At 46.8% G+C, this 17779-nt stretch overlaps 1 protein-coding gene across 8 annotated transcripts in view; it reads left to right on the top strand.

Moving 5' to 3' along the window:
- Positions 1-17779, top strand: part of AMOTL1 (angiomotin like 1) — a 152290-nt gene that overhangs the window by 37440 nt on the left and 97071 nt on the right. For 6 of the 8 annotated variants that reach the window (XM_004754517.3, XM_045087176.1, XM_004754519.3 and 3 more), the window contains one exon: positions 1731-1781. In XM_004754517.3, coding sequence (XP_004754574.2) covers positions 1731-1781 — 51 coding nt within the window. The remainder of the gene's footprint in view (positions 1-1730; positions 1782-17779) is intronic. The other 2 variants (XM_045087179.1, XM_045087178.1) reach the window with 1 other exon arrangement.

Here is a 17779-nt window from a genome sequence, read left to right as displayed (position 1 = left end):
GAATGGGAGGATCCTTGGAGGTGAGGGAGGATGGAGTGATGCCTGCGAACTTTCACCCAGCACATTCACCTCTTGGATTTGGGAGCTCCAACTGTCAGGAGTGAGAAAAAAGAAGAGGACAGAGAGAGAGGCTAGGCGGCTCAGGGATGAAGCCCCTGCTTCGCCAGCATTCTTCCTTGAGCAATGGCTAGCCACAGTGGCTTCTTTCCACCCTCCCAGGTAATTTGTAAACCAAAAGCTGACAGTGGAAAACCCGAAGAGGGCTGAGTGTTTACAGAATTGGAACACACTGGCACAGATCCAGGGGCCCTCAGGCTGCCGCAGCTGGTGATCTGGTCTCTCTGAGACTAGACTAGACGTCTCCCCAGATGTTGCCCAGACTGTTGACTCCCACTGTTAGTCTCCAAGGACAAGGACAGAGAAGGGACAGCCATTTCCCAAGTTTCCTCCTTCCTTCCTCTTAACTCCTCCCGACATCAGGGCGGTCTTGCTCTGTGGAGCACATCCCTAAAGCCCAGAGCTGTCCCAGGCGGAGCAGTGAGTCAGTCCTGGGGGAAAATGCAAAATGCATCTGCCCAAGTTATTCAGGTCACCGCTCCAAAGAGGGAAGTTCCCACAATCAAATATGAATGACTTCAGGACCTGCCTCTTGGACTCTCAGATCATAACTTCTGTCTGTACGTCCTGCTTTGAAACCACTCAACCCTCTATGTAGTAGAAGAGCTCTGCTCTCTTCAGTCTCTCTCTCTCTCTCTCTCTCTCACATACACACACACACACACACACACACACACACACACACTCACAGTGCTGTGCAGTCCTATCCCTAAGTTATTTAACTTCGGAGGCTCAGTCTTCCTGCCTTTGAAATGGAGACATACTACCTTCGCTGTTTGAACCGGGTGGTCTCTTAAGGGGAGGAAGTATTGCTTCAACTGCAGTTAGAATTCAGGTTCAAAAATAAGGGGAGTGGGAGCACTCGAAGCTCTTTCTCCCCTGGGGCAAAACGGACTCGAGCTTAGAAAATCCCGCCCAGAACAAACGGTCTTCCAAGCAGCGGAGTAGAGCGGACGTCATACAAGAAGGCAGGAATCGTTTAAGAACTGGTTATGCTCCAGTTTTTAATAAATGGTCAGAGGGGGCGGGGGCGGGGGAGGACACCCTCCAACAGGGAGTCGGGAGGCAGCGCGCGCGCCGCTGTCGAGCGTGACGGCCGCGGTCGCCTAGCAACCGGCGGCGGGGATGCGCGCGGGGCGCCCTGCCTGGTGGGCGCGGGGAGCTCGCCGCCGCCACTGCCGCGCGCCCGCGGGCCTCCCGGACCCGCCGCGAAACTTTGGGGCTTCTCGGCGCCGGGGCGTCAACGCGAGGCCTGGCGGACCCAGCCATGCTCCTTTCCTGCTGAGGGCTCAGGATGAAGACGCCGGGGCCCGGCGCGCCCGGCCCGGGGACCCGCGGGGTCACACCCGCGGAAAGTTGGCGCGCACCTGCCCGCGCCTGGGAGACGCTCGGTCCCCGACCCGAATTGTCCCCGCAAGTTGCTTGGGCAATTTCTTACCCGCCTTGGATCGGGTGTCCCGAATCCCGCCTGGCCGCCGGGTCCACGGACTCCCATCCGTGGGAGAGAGAAACCCGCGCTTTTCTAGGGGACCTGCTCGGTAACAGATGCTTAATCCGTTTGCCCTGAATGACTGCGATTCTGTTTTTGTTTTCTGCTTTCTTTCTTCCTCCAGACAGTGAGTTTGTGGAAGCCTCTTCCGCGCCCTACAGCCCGGAGGAGTTAGGTAAGTCTAGCCCTTTTGCCTTTTCTTCTCGGAATTCTGCCCTCTGAAAAAACCGAGAAACCGCGAGTTTGGGGGCGCCGAGACACTATCCGCCGCAGGGGAGGAGGGAAGGGGGCAGGGGACATTTTCGGGGGGCGGTCACAATCCTTTCACAGCAGGGACCGGCCTTTTTACGGTGCGTGTGCTTTGGGGTGACGGGGAAAGTGCCAGATGTGGCACTCGCGCGCGCGCGCGCACCCGTGTGTGTGTGTGTGTGTGTGTGTGTGTGTGTCCCTGTGTCCCTATGTCCCTGTGTGTCCAGGTCGATGGTGCTGCTCCGAGGAGCAAGGCACAGCAAACTTCCTGGCCTGGGGCCTCTGGAAGCAGCCGGACTCATCTTGCCTGGAAAGACTCACCGGTGGCTGGCTCTGTCTTGCCAAGTACCTTGCTGAGAAGGGCATGGTGAAGGTGGTCTATAACCTGAATTTAATCAAGTCGGGGACCCCAAAGGGTGGCGGTGTAGTCACGACCTGGGAACTGCGTTCCTCCCTGTTTTCTGTTCCTCATTCAGCCTGTAGGTATCTGGGCATAGGGCATTTCTTCCTCTATGGTTGGTGCCTGTCCCTATAAGTGTAGATTTGTGATTGGTGAACTGCGACACTCCTGTCACAGACAGTCATACCTTCCTTGTGCAGAGGGAAGGAAATCTGCATTGTCAGGATCTCTCTAAATATTCCTGCCATCCAGTCTCACTTTGGTGGCTCAGTGGTTGGTCCTCCCCCCCCCATCCCACCCCCTTCCCTGCGACTTTCCAGTTTAGTTTAGCTGCTCACAGTCTGGGCTGTCAAATCTGTCCTTGCTGTTTTTTTATCACCAGCTTGAAAATCTTGCCTTCCTCACTGGAATGACAGCTGTTTAAAAATGTTTATCCACAGTAACAGTCACAGCCTTGTTTCTGGTCAGCCTCTCCTCCTAAATAAAATTCTACCTCCTGGATGCTTCCATTCATTTCCCTGAGCCAGGCACCCAAAATAGATCTGGATCAAGGCTGGCATTCTGAGGCAGGACACGGTACCTTGTTTGGTTCAGGAGATGTGTTTCTGACAAGTTGGCAATCCTTGTCTCTGTAAATGGAATCATAGATTAAATGCATAAACAAAACTAGCTTTCAAAGGCTCACTATAGCGAATCCTTTTAAGAAATGAAAATGCCATCTGAACAATAGCTTTGCGTGAAGTGATTTATTAAGAGGACAGATTCTTGGTGATCTGCTCCACTCGTGTATAATTGTGTATTAATGACACCACCATCAGCACCCCACACTGTGACAGAAGCTATTTGGCTCCCTTAAATCATAGATAAGCATAAGCAAAGGCAGGCTGAGCATTCCTTGCTCTGAGAGATCGCCTGTATAATTCCTAAATTGAGTTTGCATTCACAGGATGATTTATGTGCCAGAAAGGCCCAGGTGTTTGACCTTCTTCCATTTCCATAGCTACTTCCCGGAGCAAGAGATTGGGCTGTGTGCTCAGTGCTAAGGCCCTGACAAATAGGGACAGCCCTTCAAATTCGTGGTAGAGAATAAGAAAGCAACCTTCTTTCTCCTCCATTTGCATATGGGAAATGCCCAGTTTCTCATGAGAAGATGAGAGTGTTACCGGAACCGTGGGGTTCCCTCTTGGGCTTTGAGATTGTGGGATGCCTGAGAATAGAAAACACACGGCTGAGAGCCTGACACCAGTGTTCTCACTGCTTCGTTGTCCTTAATAGATATGGTCACCAGCCTGTTTTCTCATCTTTGAGAAGCTGGTGTTTTGCCAGGTGACCTCTAAGGGGTCATCCAGATGCTGCGAGGAGCCCCGAGCCGAAGGAGGCCCATAGCCTCCTCTGGGTATTTATTATTTATGTTCACTCGCCATATTGTTCGCGTGGATGGTGTCTCCAAAGGGCTATTCTCCCCCAGACAGAGTTGCTCACTGGATGGGACTGCATTGTTTCCATGCTGCTCAGATCAAAGAGGAAGCTGGCATCTCTCCCTTGGAAAGAGTCATTATGGTTTTTGGTGCTTTTCTTAGAAGCACAGTGAGAAAAATGTCTCTTACAGAGTTGATGAGCTTGTCATTCTTTCTGGAACACAGAGGAGTACAGAATCAATGCCTGGCCAGAAGATTAGGGACCTGAAGAGTAGAGGGAAGTGATAAAAACTTAGTTTGAGGGGCGCCTGCATGGCTCAGTAGGTTAAAGCATCCAGCTCTTGATTTTGGTTCAGATCATGATCTTAGGGTAGTGAGATTGAGTCCTGAGTTGGGTGTGGAACTTGCTTGGGATTCTCTCCCTCCCTCTGCCTGCCCCCCCCCAAAACAGAAAAACAAAAACTTAGTTTGAATTCTATCATTGCACTTACTTGTGACCTTGGGTAGGCAATTAAACTGCTCTGAGCCTCAGTTATCTCACCCGAATGGGGCCTCGCATGGATATTGTAGATGGTGCCTGTAAAGCCCTAGCACCATGTGTTGTATGCACAGATCGTCAGCAAGTACTTGGTGCTGTTATATTATTATTATTATTATTATTATTTTCATTTGAAAGGTACTTACGTGCAGGAAGGATGGAATGGCTCTTACCACTTGTCCCACCGATTAACCACCTATTAACACCATTTTTATTTCTAGAAATTTCTCTGCAACTACCTGGTCTACAGAAACAGATGCTCAGGGATCTGATCTGGTCAATTGAATTATTTAGTGATTTGCCCCTGAAGCAGCACGTGGAATGATTTTCTATCTGAAACCTTTGGTGGCAACCCCGCTACTTTCTTGTGGTGATTGGTGGTTGGTTTCACCTCCAGATTTTCATCTGTCTCCAAATGAACTACATGGCCTCTTAGCAGGTTTATTCTCAGTGTTCAGCAAGATCTTGTAATGAAATTGACTTACAGAAAAAGGGGATTTTGGAAAGGCAGTGGAGACAAGAGTCTATCTCTAGATGAGTGTTGTATTGAAGGCTGCCTGTGATGGACAATCTGGAAATAAGCCCTCTCTCTGTGATGGTGCCATTTTTCAAGGAGACAAGGTCCACACCTCTTTGTTTCCTTTCTATAGTCCCACCCATGGGCAGAAGTACTGGCCATCTGCGTGGGTAAGAAGGAACTCCTGGAGATTTGAGGTGAATCCAGATGTGCCCATGTCTGCCCTTATCTAGTAACTTTAATCAACTCCCCTACCTAGAGGATACGTACTTGGTTAGGCATGGGAGGACCTCTATGATCTGCATCATCCTCCACCTTCTCTAACTTTCTAATCACTTTTGAGCCAGGGGCAGTCCTCAAAATTCAGCTCTGTTCCCTGCACCTGCATGTTTCTCTTCTCTCTTCTCCTTTTCTCCTACCCCTCTTTCAACACTAAGCCCATGTGTCACATCCTCCTGGTGGTTGTCCACCCTCCACGTTAAAAGTCCTGAGACCAAGCCTTCATCCGGAGCAGTTACATCAGAATTTCCACAGTGTGGCCCCAAGTATCAGTGTTTTAGCAGTGTGCTTTTTCAAAATCACATTTCTGGTGTGCGTGGGTAGCTTAGGCAGTTAAATGTCCAAATCTTAAACCTACTTTAAAAATAAATAAATAAATGAGCATGGAACTTACTTAAAAATTAAATTAAATTTCGAGTGATTCCTATGCATAGCCAAGGTTGTGAGCTACTGCACTAGACGGTGGCCACCACATTCTTCGTAAATCTAGCGGCCACATAGAGCCTGGCTTCAGAGAATGCTTGTTGAATGAATGAAAGAGGGTCATCGCTGGGATGCTTTGCCTTATCGGGTACCTATCTCTAAGGTTGGCCCCTCTGCTTGTTATAGCCATGCACTCAGGGACAGAATCCTTCGACCTGTGCCCTGGAGTTCTCTCCTTTGTTCCTTCTTTAATCTTATCCCATTTATTTTTTACCTTTCTTAAAAGTCAAAGTTTTAAAACTGTTTTTCAGTATAAAAGTAACACGTGCTGATTTTAGAAAATTTGGACATTAGCAAAAATGGGGGGCAGGTCCCTTCTCACCACCGAAAAGCAGACAGCCCCCATGTTCCCTTCACTTCTCCTAATCAGTTGCCCTCTGGGCCTGACCCTCTGGCTCATCCCACTAAGCTCAGTTGCAGCTGTCAGTGCTCAGACCTTGTGAGCTTCCCCGAGAGTCCTGAGGGAGTGCTCTTGACCACAGCATTCTTGGGAGCCGCAGGGCTAACTCCGCTGAGGGCAGGTATACTGTGAGAAGGAGTTTCCCCATGCAACTCTTAACTTTCCTCATTCAAGCAGAATCTATGGGCTTTATTAGAATAAATGATAACGTGAGTGTAACAACTTTAAAATAATAACTTAAATGTTTACCAGCCTACCCCCTTGCCGTCCTTAGATATGAGATGAGTTTGCAGCTCGCCATGATCAAGGCGGTTTTCTCACTTGCGTTATAGTCTTGTGTTGAGTTGTCTCAACCTGGAGGTAACAGACTCACTTCTAGTGAGTCTCACTAGTCCCATTGCCTCACCTAGACGGGGGAGGATGGGAAATGTAGTCTAGCAGTCTGCTAGGAAGAACGCTTACATTGGTGATCACCAGCTGTCTCTACTAGTCATGTTGCTCAAAGCAATGACGGAGTCACATCCCGGCCATGCAGGTGCTTGGTCTCTGTATGATATAGAATACTGGCTTCGCTGCTGTAACAAAGGCTAAAATGACAGTGACTTAAACATGAAGCAAGTTAGTTTCTCTTTCACTTAGAGCCTAAGCTAAGCAATCCAGGGCTGCTGTGGTGGCTTTGTTGTGCTCTGAAGTCCTGAAGTGTTGCTTCCGCACAGTTTAGGGTGGCTACTTCAGCTCCTACCATCACATCTGCATTCCAGTCCATAGGAAAGACAAAAGGAAAACAGAGGCACAACCTGAAAGCTGGGCATATCATTTCACTTAATGTTCCTTTGGCCTGAACTTGAAAGAGGTGGCCACACCTAGCTCCAAGAGGACTGGGAAAATGGGGTAGGAGTAAGGTGGAGTCTGTTAACAGAAGAATGATTGGGTAGGGTGCAGGCAGAAAAGAGGTGTTGGATAATTAGTAAGCTTTTAAAGAAAGCCAGTCTTAGTGGTTAAGAACATGGACCTGGAGTCATACTGTGTGGGCTTAAATTTTGCTCTACCTTTTACTTGCTTCATGACCTTGAGCAGATGACTTGATCTGGATCTCCATTTCCTATCTCTAAGACTATAGGTCAGCTACTCTCTGATGTTCTGCCAGACCTACCCGCCATGCTTTGCCATTCTGCTCTATGCCCTGGAAAACATACCTTTTGGAAAGTACCATCTGGCTCCTAGTTGGATTGGGCCAGTGAGAGGCCCTGGAAGGATATGAGGGCGTGGCGGGGAGGGGGGTGTTTGGTGGAAAGAAAGAGATGTCAAGAGACTAATTCCCTTCCTGAGAGGCTGTGTCCTCCTCGGCCGCGGCTCCTCCAGAGTCACCCTCATGGCGTTAGATCTTGCTGGATTCTGGAATCTCCTCTCCTGACCTAGGCTGGCAATGGCTTCCCACTATGGATGTCCCTAGGGGGCTTCTTTCCCCTTAACCCTGCTTGGCCCACTGTTGTCCGCCTGGCCTTCATTAGACCATCTTTGGGCACAGCCTAGGCACACTGTCCTTTTCCTGCCAGGGCCCCGGCTGACACGATGGGGATAGTAACAGTATTGGCCGCAGACCCTGGGATGAGAGTGAATGAATGCATTGTAGGATTACTGCTTGAATGCAGTGGCCATCATTAATTGTTTACTGTTTTCATGTCCCTAGGCGAGCACTCTGATACTTTCAAGTACGGTCGAAACCTTCTGAAAGGTTTAATTGGGCATTTAAGTGAAATAATATTGTCTCCCACCTGCCCTCCCCCACCCTATGTTGGGGGCTGCAGCAAGGCTCAAGAGTTATGAACAAATCTTGTTCCAAGTCAGCTGTATCCTGCATCCAAAGTTTCTTCCTTCTCGTTATATGGGGATGAATGAGGAGGAAGATGCTGGGCTTATCATTCGCTTATTCTGTGCTGGCACTTTACATGTATAAACTGTCTACATAGCTTCCCAGCTTGGAGTTTGAATCATATCACCCACACGGATGCCCTCAAATATATTGACTTCTGAGGACTGGCCTGCCCATATTAATAGATCAAGTTTTTCTCTAAGGCCACCCTCCAATGTTATTTCCCGTAATTCTCAGGAGCGCTTATTTCCGTCCTGTCAGTTCTGGCTGCTCTAGGCTTTTGCTGGGGGAGCTCAAATCCACCACACACCTCACTGAGGCCCATGGACATGTGTTAACTGCTCTGTGACCTCTGTTCTTCAGGAACTGGTGGCCACACGACACTGGCCAGGCTGCTGCCACCCCTGCTCATTCCAGAGCCTGGAGGCTTGGCCTTCACTTGCGACCTGGCTGGTTTCCCGGTGTCCTACCCTCTGCGGGCCGCAGGAATGAAGATACCACTTTTCTCTGGGCTCTTCCAGCCTCAGAGTGGGCCGGGGCCTTCTCATAACTGCGCAAGCCCAGAGCCACCGAGAGTCTGGGATGGGGTTGGCTCCCTGCCCTGCGCTGGCTGTCCAGACAGCTAGGGCCAGTCACCCCAGCCTGGGATCTGCCCCAGATCTCTCCACCCTTGGAAGCCTGTCTGTCCTGCCTTCCTCCTCCCCCAACCCCAAACACTCACAGAGTGTTCACCCCCCTTCAGCTTTCTCTCAGGGTGACTGACAGCGGGAAATTCAGTTCCCTTCGCAGGAAACCTCACCCTGCTGCAGGGTGCGGGCCCGCCTCCTGGCTCCCACAGAACAGCCACAGAAGAGTTCACCATTGGTGTATTGCCTAAATCTGGGCAACTCAGTCTCTTCTGTGATGGATCTGTTTGGGGATATCAGCTCATTTCATCCTCAGAACAACTCCAGGGAGCTGAAGGAATTATTTTTGCATCATGGAGGAGGAAACACAGTCTCACACTGGTTAAATTATCTTCCTCAAATCACACAGCTAGTTAGAGGCCAACCTTAGATTAAAAGTGTAATCTCTGGGGCGCCTGGGTGCCTCAGTCAGTTCAGTATCTGCCTTCGGCTGCAGTCATGATCCCAGAGGCCTAGGATTGAGTCCCACATTGAGCTCCCTGCTCAGCGGGGAGCTTGCTTCTCCCTCTCCCTCTGTGCTGTCTCTCAAGTAAAGTAATTAATTGATAAATTAATTAATAATCTCTGGCTCCAGAGCCAATCTCGGTTTCCTGGGGAGGAGACTGTGCAAGTTGCCCTCCTCCCAGGGGGATTTGGTTGTGGGTTGAATGTGATAAACTACATAGAAGGAGCCATTGCAGGGCCTTGCAGTGTAGTATAGGGCGGTTCTGTATATATTTGCTGAATAAATACATGAACGGTGAGTGCTCAGAGCTATGTGTGTGTATATTTATTTGTTTTTAGACCAACAAATACGATCAGTATGCTCCAAAGGAATTTTCCATAATGGGATCTGAAGCAACATCCAGAAAAACTCCTTCTGGCTTCTTCCTTCACTCACTTCCTGCTCTCCCTGCTCTGTATTGCAGCCGAGTCCCTGCGACAGGAAACCTCTGATGGTTTCCCGGTGGTGATGGTGCTCATGCTATTTCTAAAGGAAACTAAGCTTTGGCAGCCGCAGATTCCCCTGCTTCAGGAATCTGAAAACATATCTAAGGACAGGTGGGCTCAGGCTCAGGTATAAAATTCATCGCCAAACAAACATGATGTTTGTTTGCAAAATGATGCTGTGCATTGCCAGGGGGTGAGGCTTTCTTCTAGGGTGTTCTGGTTGGGAGAGAGAAGGGAGCAGGAAAGGGAAATAACAATAAATTCTGGGGGATAAATGGTTATTTACCTTGGCTAAAGAGAAGAAAGAGCAAGGAAGCAGATACAGAATAATGGGATAACACACACACACATACACAGGAAAATGGGAAGGGCATGTTCCTTGCCAGAGAGATGTTTTTACTAGAAATATATAGGTCTGTGTCCAGTTACACATGACTATTAAACACAATGTGACTACCTGTAAACAACAATGTTTCATCGATTTTGAGCCCTGCTGGAATTTAGAGAGTGTTATAAACCGCTGGATCTGTTCGGGAGTACTGTGGTTATGATTTCTGGGTGACCTTCCTACTGGATGATCATTCTCGAATCTGCCCTGGTTCTTTGTATTTTTCTTCAGTCAGTTTTTCTCAGGGTGGGCACTTGCAATGATTTGGTATCTTTTGTGTGCTCTCTCGCTCTGTGTCTCTGTTCCTCCTCTCCCTCTCTTCCCCGCCTTTTGCTCTTGGTCTCCCTCCCCTGCTTCAGGCCTCATCTGTGCCTCTGTTTCTCTTTGTCTGTCTCCTCCCGCTTCCTGCTCTTGTCCCTCCTCCCTTTTCCCATCTTAAGCTGGAATACGGACAGAAAAAGCAGTGCTTGCCTTCCTAGGGCCCTTTGCCAGAAAACGGAACAGGTCAAATTATAAAAAAGGATAAAAAAAGACTGCTCTTTGGCAAAATGGGGAAAACAGATGTTCAGGGGTGGTTTTGCTGTCTCTAGCTGTGTGCTGGCTGCTGAAACGCTCTCCTTCCAGGCTCGCTAGTCACGGACGTTCATCATCATAGCACACATGTATGGTTATTTTAATGTCAAATATGTATATATATTTATCTCTGCCTAATTCGCCTCTCCCCATGACCTTTATACCCCCAAATCCAGAGTTGGCAAGATTACTGACCACCTGGTAGCAAGATTTATTTTCAAACTCAGAGGATTTTTTTTGTTTTTGTTTTTGTTTTTTTTTTAAATAACACTACCGGGAATAGTGGGCACCATAGCTGCTTTCATGCCGCTGTTTAACAGTAAATACTTTATGGAAACTTCAGGTTTTTAAGAGAATAGAGAAGGGAGCGGTGGGTGCACAATCTGGTCTGTAATGAACCCTGCAGAAAGTTTGGGGCTGAAGGGGAGCTGAATGATGGAGATCTAGTGCTGGGATGTGTAGCCTGCCAGGACATTGGGGTCTCTGTCTTCCACAGGTTTGCCCCTCACTGACTGACTGTTGACCAAAAACAAAAGTCCATCACTGTAGCTTTCCTGGTTGTCCAGCCAGAGAACTTAAGGCTGTGTCCTTAACACAAAATACTTCCTTTTGGTTTGAAAGGACATTTGCTGCCTCCCCTACAAACTTAAAAAAGGGATTCCAGATTCTGAACATTTGCTATGGACTAGGGTATGGCAGGCGGTTTTCTGTCCTGTGCGACCTTCATGTGGGTTAAGCTTATGTGACCCCCACTGCCTTCACCTCCAATGGCTCTCCTTGTCGTATAGGATCAAACCAGTTAGCGCATCTAAAGCACTTAGGACAATGCCGGACAAATAGCCAGCATTTAGTAAATGTTAGTAAATGTTATCCATTTTTGCTGCCTCCTCCCTGCCCCCCACTTTCCTCATCATTTTCACAATAGTGACGCTGAAAGAAGAGAAAAGGGAAAATGAATCAACCACAAAAGTATAAAGCCAGAGCCACCACAAACTCAGAGTACCTTTGAACAAATTGGAAAAAAATCATCCCCTCCAGGTGGATGAAGAGCAGGGACAGTGTTCCCAGTCTAGTGGGTAGAGTGCCTGCTAGATTTCAGCCTCCCACCTCTGCCTCATTCACTCCCTCAGCCTGGCACTCTTGTGCAGTGAGCAGCCTACACAACTGATCATGGTAGCCCTGATCCCACACTCCCATTGTGACATTCTCATGGATATTTCTTTCTTTTTCTGGGAACTCTTTCATGCTAAAAAGACTAAATTCTGCTTTGATTAGTTCTTTTAAAATAAGTTTCCCCTAAATTATTTACGTGATGGGGCTTATTTCCCCCAGGTTCTGATCTCCTGAATGAAAACTATGTTTAAAATTTGTAATACGTATGCCAGTAGTTAACCAAAATTTATGTACTCCAGTTCAAATGGCAGTTTTAAATGCACTATAATAAAAAGAACTGATATTTGTTGAGTGTTTTCCATGTATTAAGTATCTGGCTAAGAAATTTATGTCAATCATCTTGAAACAATCCTGTAAGGAAGGTACTAGGATTTGACTCATTTTACAGATGGGGAACTGAAGCTTGGACAAGTTAAATGACTTGCCAAGTCCCACCTGGTGGGTGGTAGAGCCAGGGCTTGAGCCTAGCTCTGGTCTTTACTGCTTGGGTTCTTAACCCACCATCCTGAATTCCAGACTAAATTATGAGAATCCAGACTCCTGAACCTCAGTGGCAGATTCTTGGCAGAACCGAGATTTGCAATCAGGTCTATCTGACTGTAAAAATATGGGCTGACCCGTTTACAATCCTGCATACCAACTTGTTGCGCACTGCAGGCTAGGCTTGGGGGCAGCAGGGTGAAGGGACACGATCCTCTCCTCAAAGAAATGATGACCTCAGTCAGGGAGAAAGACCAATTAACAGAAAATTTAAAAAGTGGAGCTCTGGCTCCTCCTAGCTGTTGGGTACTTACTGACCGGGGACCTTGATTTGGGTTATCTAAATTCTCTAGACCTCAGTTTACTCATCTGTGATATGGGAATGCAAATACCTACTTCATAGGGTTATTGGAAGGGATTGAATAAGATAATAAATGCAAAGTAGCTGACATTCCACATGTGGTTGTAATTATTATTATGGTAAGTGCAATCAAGGAAGAACATAAGGAGGGCCTGGGACCCCAGAGAAGAGGAGCCTGACTCAATCATGGAGGTCAAGGGGAGGCCCGGCAGGCTTTCTGGAGGAGATCCATTCTTCCCAGCATGACCTGCAGGAGAGCAAGGGTGCCAGGCATGAACGGCATCATGTCTGTTTTAGGAAAGCTGTCACCTCCTCCTTTAGGGATTGCATCACTGAATGCTGAATGATGGAGAGCAGGTGAACGAAGCTGACTCTTCTCCCTCATTCTGCCTGCGGTTTAGCATGGAAACTCTACAAAGTGGGACTGTGACCCCCATTAACTCCTTCCTTAAATGCTGGGCCAGTCCTGATGGCTCACAGAGTCTGTCCTGCTCTCTAAAGCTCCTTATATTTAGCCCAGGGGAGTTCAGTGGGACAAGGCCTTTAACACCATGTTCATTTGAATTTCACTCCTGTTTTCCATTATTAGCTTCATTGTTGCGTTTTAGTACTATCAGCTAGTTGGTGCTGACATTCCACATTGTTTACAGAAGGAGACACCAAGGAATCCTGTAAGGTGGGTGTAGGGACATAACCCAGTGTGGGCAGGTATTTGTCAGAATTAACAAACAAAAACAGAGGATACCCAGTTAAATTTAATTTTAGAAAAACGACAAATGATATTTTTAAAGTGTATGCATGTTCTCTGCAATATTGGAGACATACTATACTAAAGAAATTTTGTTGCTTTTCTGAAATTCAAATGCAACGGGTGCCACGTGTTCTATCGGGCAGCCCTCAGTGTGGGAGCAGCCTCTGGGGACTCTCTGTTCTTTGCACTGGATTTTAGTTTGCTGTTTTAGGAGGCGTGATAAAACACAGCTCAGTTCCTATCACCAGGTATCCAGTCCACATGGGACTCCATTTAGGTGCTTCTGTCAATGAGACCTGATTGCTGATGTCTGAGTCCTTTTATCACCTCAATTAGAAAAGGAGGTGGGAAACTAATCCGTCCAAGAGTAGGAATCCTAAACAACATCAGGGATTTGACCCATGCTCCCTGTGTGTAACCTATCAACTCAGAGCAACTCTTCCTGCATAGGCCACATGGCTTCTGGAGTCTGGATATTTAGGCTTTAATTTTCTCTATTCTCTCTTATAACCAGACTCTCAGGTCTGATCTTTTCTCTTTTGGGGAGTCAGAACATCTCCGTGTCCTCCTAGGGGTGGACACTCAGTGCCCTCCTCCTGTTGGGCGTCAGCACTCAGCCTGTGCTAGAGCATCACAGGAGGGGTGATGTATATGTTGGGCGGGTTCCTCCCGCCTGAGTAAGCCTGGTGTTGCTAAGCAGGGACCATTATTATAACAGTTTCTTTGTAGCAAGGCAATGAAAACTCGACTTCCTGTTTCTTGCACCCAGTGGTCTGTGTTTTGTCTTCTAGAGCTTTCAACATTTTTTCTTCTGTGACCCAACATCAGGATACATTTTACATTGAGACATATGCATACAAATTTTAACATAAATATAACTAAGACAGAAGGTATATGGGATAGTAATTATCCTTATTAGATTGGCTGCATCTGGTATTTTCCATTATGTTCTCTTTTACTTATTTAAAATGCTCCTTAGCCTGTTGCATTGATTTCTACTAATGGGTTGCCAACTACCATTTAAAAAACAATGCTCTAGAGTGTTGTATGGCAAATAGAGAATGAGTCTGTTCTTCCTTTCTTTCTGAAAGCTACCAAAATATTTGAAGATAGCTATTGAATTCTATCTTAATCTTGTCCACACAAATGGACCTTTCTTAACACGTTCTGCTTTCTCCATTCCATCCTGCTTCACACCTGCAGAGTGCTCTCTAGGGGAGGAAGATTTCCCTTTAACCTGCCTTCAAGAACTGAGCACGTGGCCTCACACACAGCTTGACCAATACTGGGCATAGTGGGATCATCAGACCCCTTGATCTCAGACTCCCGTCCAAGTTACTGTCACTCCACCAATCCATACTCATTGGCAATGGTTTCTTAATATTTTAAATTTACCCAAAATATCAAATCCGTTTTCCCTCTGTTTTGTCTATAAGGGTATATGGGGATGTTTTTTCTTAATTGGGGAGAGGAGGAGCTCAAATCACGATGCAGTCGCTCATATTTCCTGGATCTACCAATGAAATAGTCCCACACTCGAGAAATGTAAACAAAAAGAAACCGTGTATCTAGCACAGCAACAATTAAATCTCCTCTTACAATGACCATATTTTGAAAGAAAATGCATAACAGGGTAGTAATAATAGCTAATAATTACAGAGTGTTTGTTGCTTGCTAAGCACCACGCGAAGAGCTTCATACTTTACATGAAACTGACTCATGCATTTCTCACAACACCTTAAGGTGGATGCTACTTGTAATTACTAATTATTAAAAGAAGAAAAACTGAACTTTAATAAAGTCAGGTCACATAACCAGTCATGTAACCAATAAGTGACAGAGGGGAGGTTGGTCCCAGGCCCATCTGACTGCTCAGCTTGTGTTTTAGAATACTTACAACTCCGTACTGAGTGCCACAGATGGAAAACGACCTCTGGTCTGTCACGTGTCTAGTTCATAGATCTTGCTCCTTCCTATACGGAAAGCAAAGAACTTAGTAACAAGGTCAAAACGCTAGCAGCCCCCAGGAGTCAACGGAGACCACCTAGATTCATCACTAATGGTAGTAGGGGCAGGCCACATGGTGCTTTCTAGTGGTGCGGTGAGGCCTGGAGGACGGACAGGCATCTCTCCGGGAGGAAGGAGAGGAAGAGCTGCCTGCTTGGGAAGCAACACAGCTCCGCTCTGAACACAGGCTCAAATCCCGAGTCTGTCACTTGTGTATTGCGTGATCTCTGGAAATTCGCCTAATCTTACCTTGTCTCTTTATCTCATGTGTAAAACATGGATGATAGCACCTGCTGTGCAGAGCGTTGGGTACCGATAAAATGAGATCATGCACGAAATCACCAGACACAGAAGAGACATCAGTCTGTGCATGCTGGTTCAAGACAGAACACTGGGTTCTGATCATTCTTCTACAATAAGCAAGAGATCTGTTCCTTCATTTAGGCTGGGATTTGGAGTACATGGAAATGTAGGTCCCCAAATGACTTGTACCAGAGGTTCTCAAAGTGTAGCCCATGGACCAGTTGCATCAGCCTATCCGGGAACTTGTTAAAAATGCAATTCTGGGCCCCACCCTGACCCCCTGAATCAGAATATCTTGGAGGGGGGTACACCCCTGACTGCTCTCTGTTTTAACAAACTGTTCAGGTGACTATGATGCAGGTAAAGTTTCAGAACCACTGCCCCATTGGTGCTGAGGATCTGGGGTTTTTCCTCATTGTCAGTAGGACTCATTGGAAGCCTCTAGAGAGATGGCTTTCAGGTTGCTTCCATTTGGTCCTCTTGTTATTGTTTATCCCAAGTTGTTCATTTTCTGATGTTCCTTATCTCTCTCACTTAATCTGAAATTCCTCTTGTATACACCTTACCTCATAAAGGTTGACTGGAAAGGGACCGTTCGCAGACACTGGGTAGAGGAGACTGGTAACATTCCCGTGGAACTCTTCCAGGGCCCATCCCTGCAGGCTCTCTCCTCCCTTTGTCTCCTTTAAGCTCTTCCCTCTCACTGAGCTCTTCTCTGCTTCAGAATCTTTGCACATGCTGTTTGCCCAGCTGGGACGCTCTCCCTTCTCCTGCACCATCTTGGAGATGCCCTCCCTTTCCAGCCCCCTTCTCCCTCCTTGGTCTCTGTTACTGTGCCCTGCTCCTGTTCATCACACATAGACCAATGTGCAATTATAGGTTTATTTATGTACATGTTAGTAAGACAGAGCCCATTCGAAGGCATTCACACACCTGGCAGAGTGTGTAGCTTATTAGTCAATGTCATCAATAATATGTTTTGAAGGAACGATTGAATGAATACGCCATTTTTTTCCCGTAGCTCTGCCTTCTTTCAAACTCTGTTGTGCTTTTGGTGAATCCTTCTATTCAGTCCTTCTGTTTTTGGTCTTACTTTTTTCTAGTTATTTCTAATTATTCCCCCCTCTACCCTGAACTTTTCTGAAGACTTGTTTTGCTTAGCATTGTACTGGCTTTATCGCTGACACACAATAAATACTTCTGCATTTCTGGATGGACAACTTATCAGTTAAGATGTGATTTTGAACTCTTCCCCCAACTCAAACTTTATGCTGTAACATAATTTATTTTCTCCTGAACTGAGCCATCCAGAGTGGCTGGAGCCATTAGGAATGGTGAGAGTTAGTGCATATTCCAGAAAGAACCAGAACTTCTGTACAGGTTGTGGAGGGGCCTTCCTTCTTTCTGTTGCTATAGCTAAGAACAGAAAAAACATATTTTCAGAATAAAACACCCAAAAGTCCTTTTCAGAATGGCGGCGACAAGGGCTCTTAAGTACGAACATTCTGACCTGAGCTATTGCCAGTTACTGTGACAATCCTTGTTTTTCATAGTGATTTTATGTTGCCATTGTTTTAGAAACTCATTATGACTCCAGCTTAGGGGGAAAAAAACCCCAAATGGTCTACATCATCCTTGGAAATAGAGAAAAACATAATAATAATTATTTTTTTCATGAAAAGAGCAAAAGGAAGAAATAACCTTATCATGATATGCTGCAGGATGACCAAAACTGAGGCTTCCTCCTGCTAGTCTGCAGTTGGAGCCACCAACAACTCAACACAATGATCAATATGGTCAGAAGCTTCAGAGCCTGTAAACGGGCACCATTCATTATAACCCAGTGGTTCTCAGCGGGGGGTAATCTTACCCCATAGGAGACATTTGGCAACATCTGGAGACATTATTAGTTGCCCCTGCTTGGGGTGAGGTTCCTCCTGGCATCTATTGGGTGCTGCTAAAAACTCCCTCCAGTGCCCAGGACAGTCCCTACCAAGGGACACACTCAGTCCAAAATGTCAGTAGTGCGGCTACTAAGAAAGCTTGAGAAACGAATCAACCAAAAAGTATGAGCTTTCAATACTCCCAAGATTTCTAGAGTAAGAGTAGCAATTAATAATTGAAATGATCATTATTTATTAAATACCTGCTACTTGCCAGCCTCTTTGTAAAGAATTCCTAGCTACTGAGTCAGGATCTGACCCCAGGTTTGTTCCAGGACATTGTCGGTACTCTCCCTCCTTAACATTTTTTGTGTGTATGCCTTCTCCCTGGACATTATCGTGTCTACCCTCTGCTGGTTGTGTTTTCTATAAATCAAATTAGGTGTTGAGCGTGTACTAGGTAGCACACTCACAGGAGAAA

Source organism: Mustela putorius, unplaced genomic scaffold (genome assembly GCF_011764305.1).
Source record: "Mustela putorius furo isolate JIRA1106 unplaced genomic scaffold, ASM1176430v1.1 tig00001069_pilon_pilon_pilon, whole genome shotgun sequence".
NCBI lineage: Eukaryota > Metazoa > Chordata > Mammalia > Carnivora > Mustelidae > Mustela > Mustela putorius.
The sequence above is the reverse complement of the archived record's forward strand: the minus strand, read 5'-3'. Positions and strand labels throughout refer to the sequence as shown.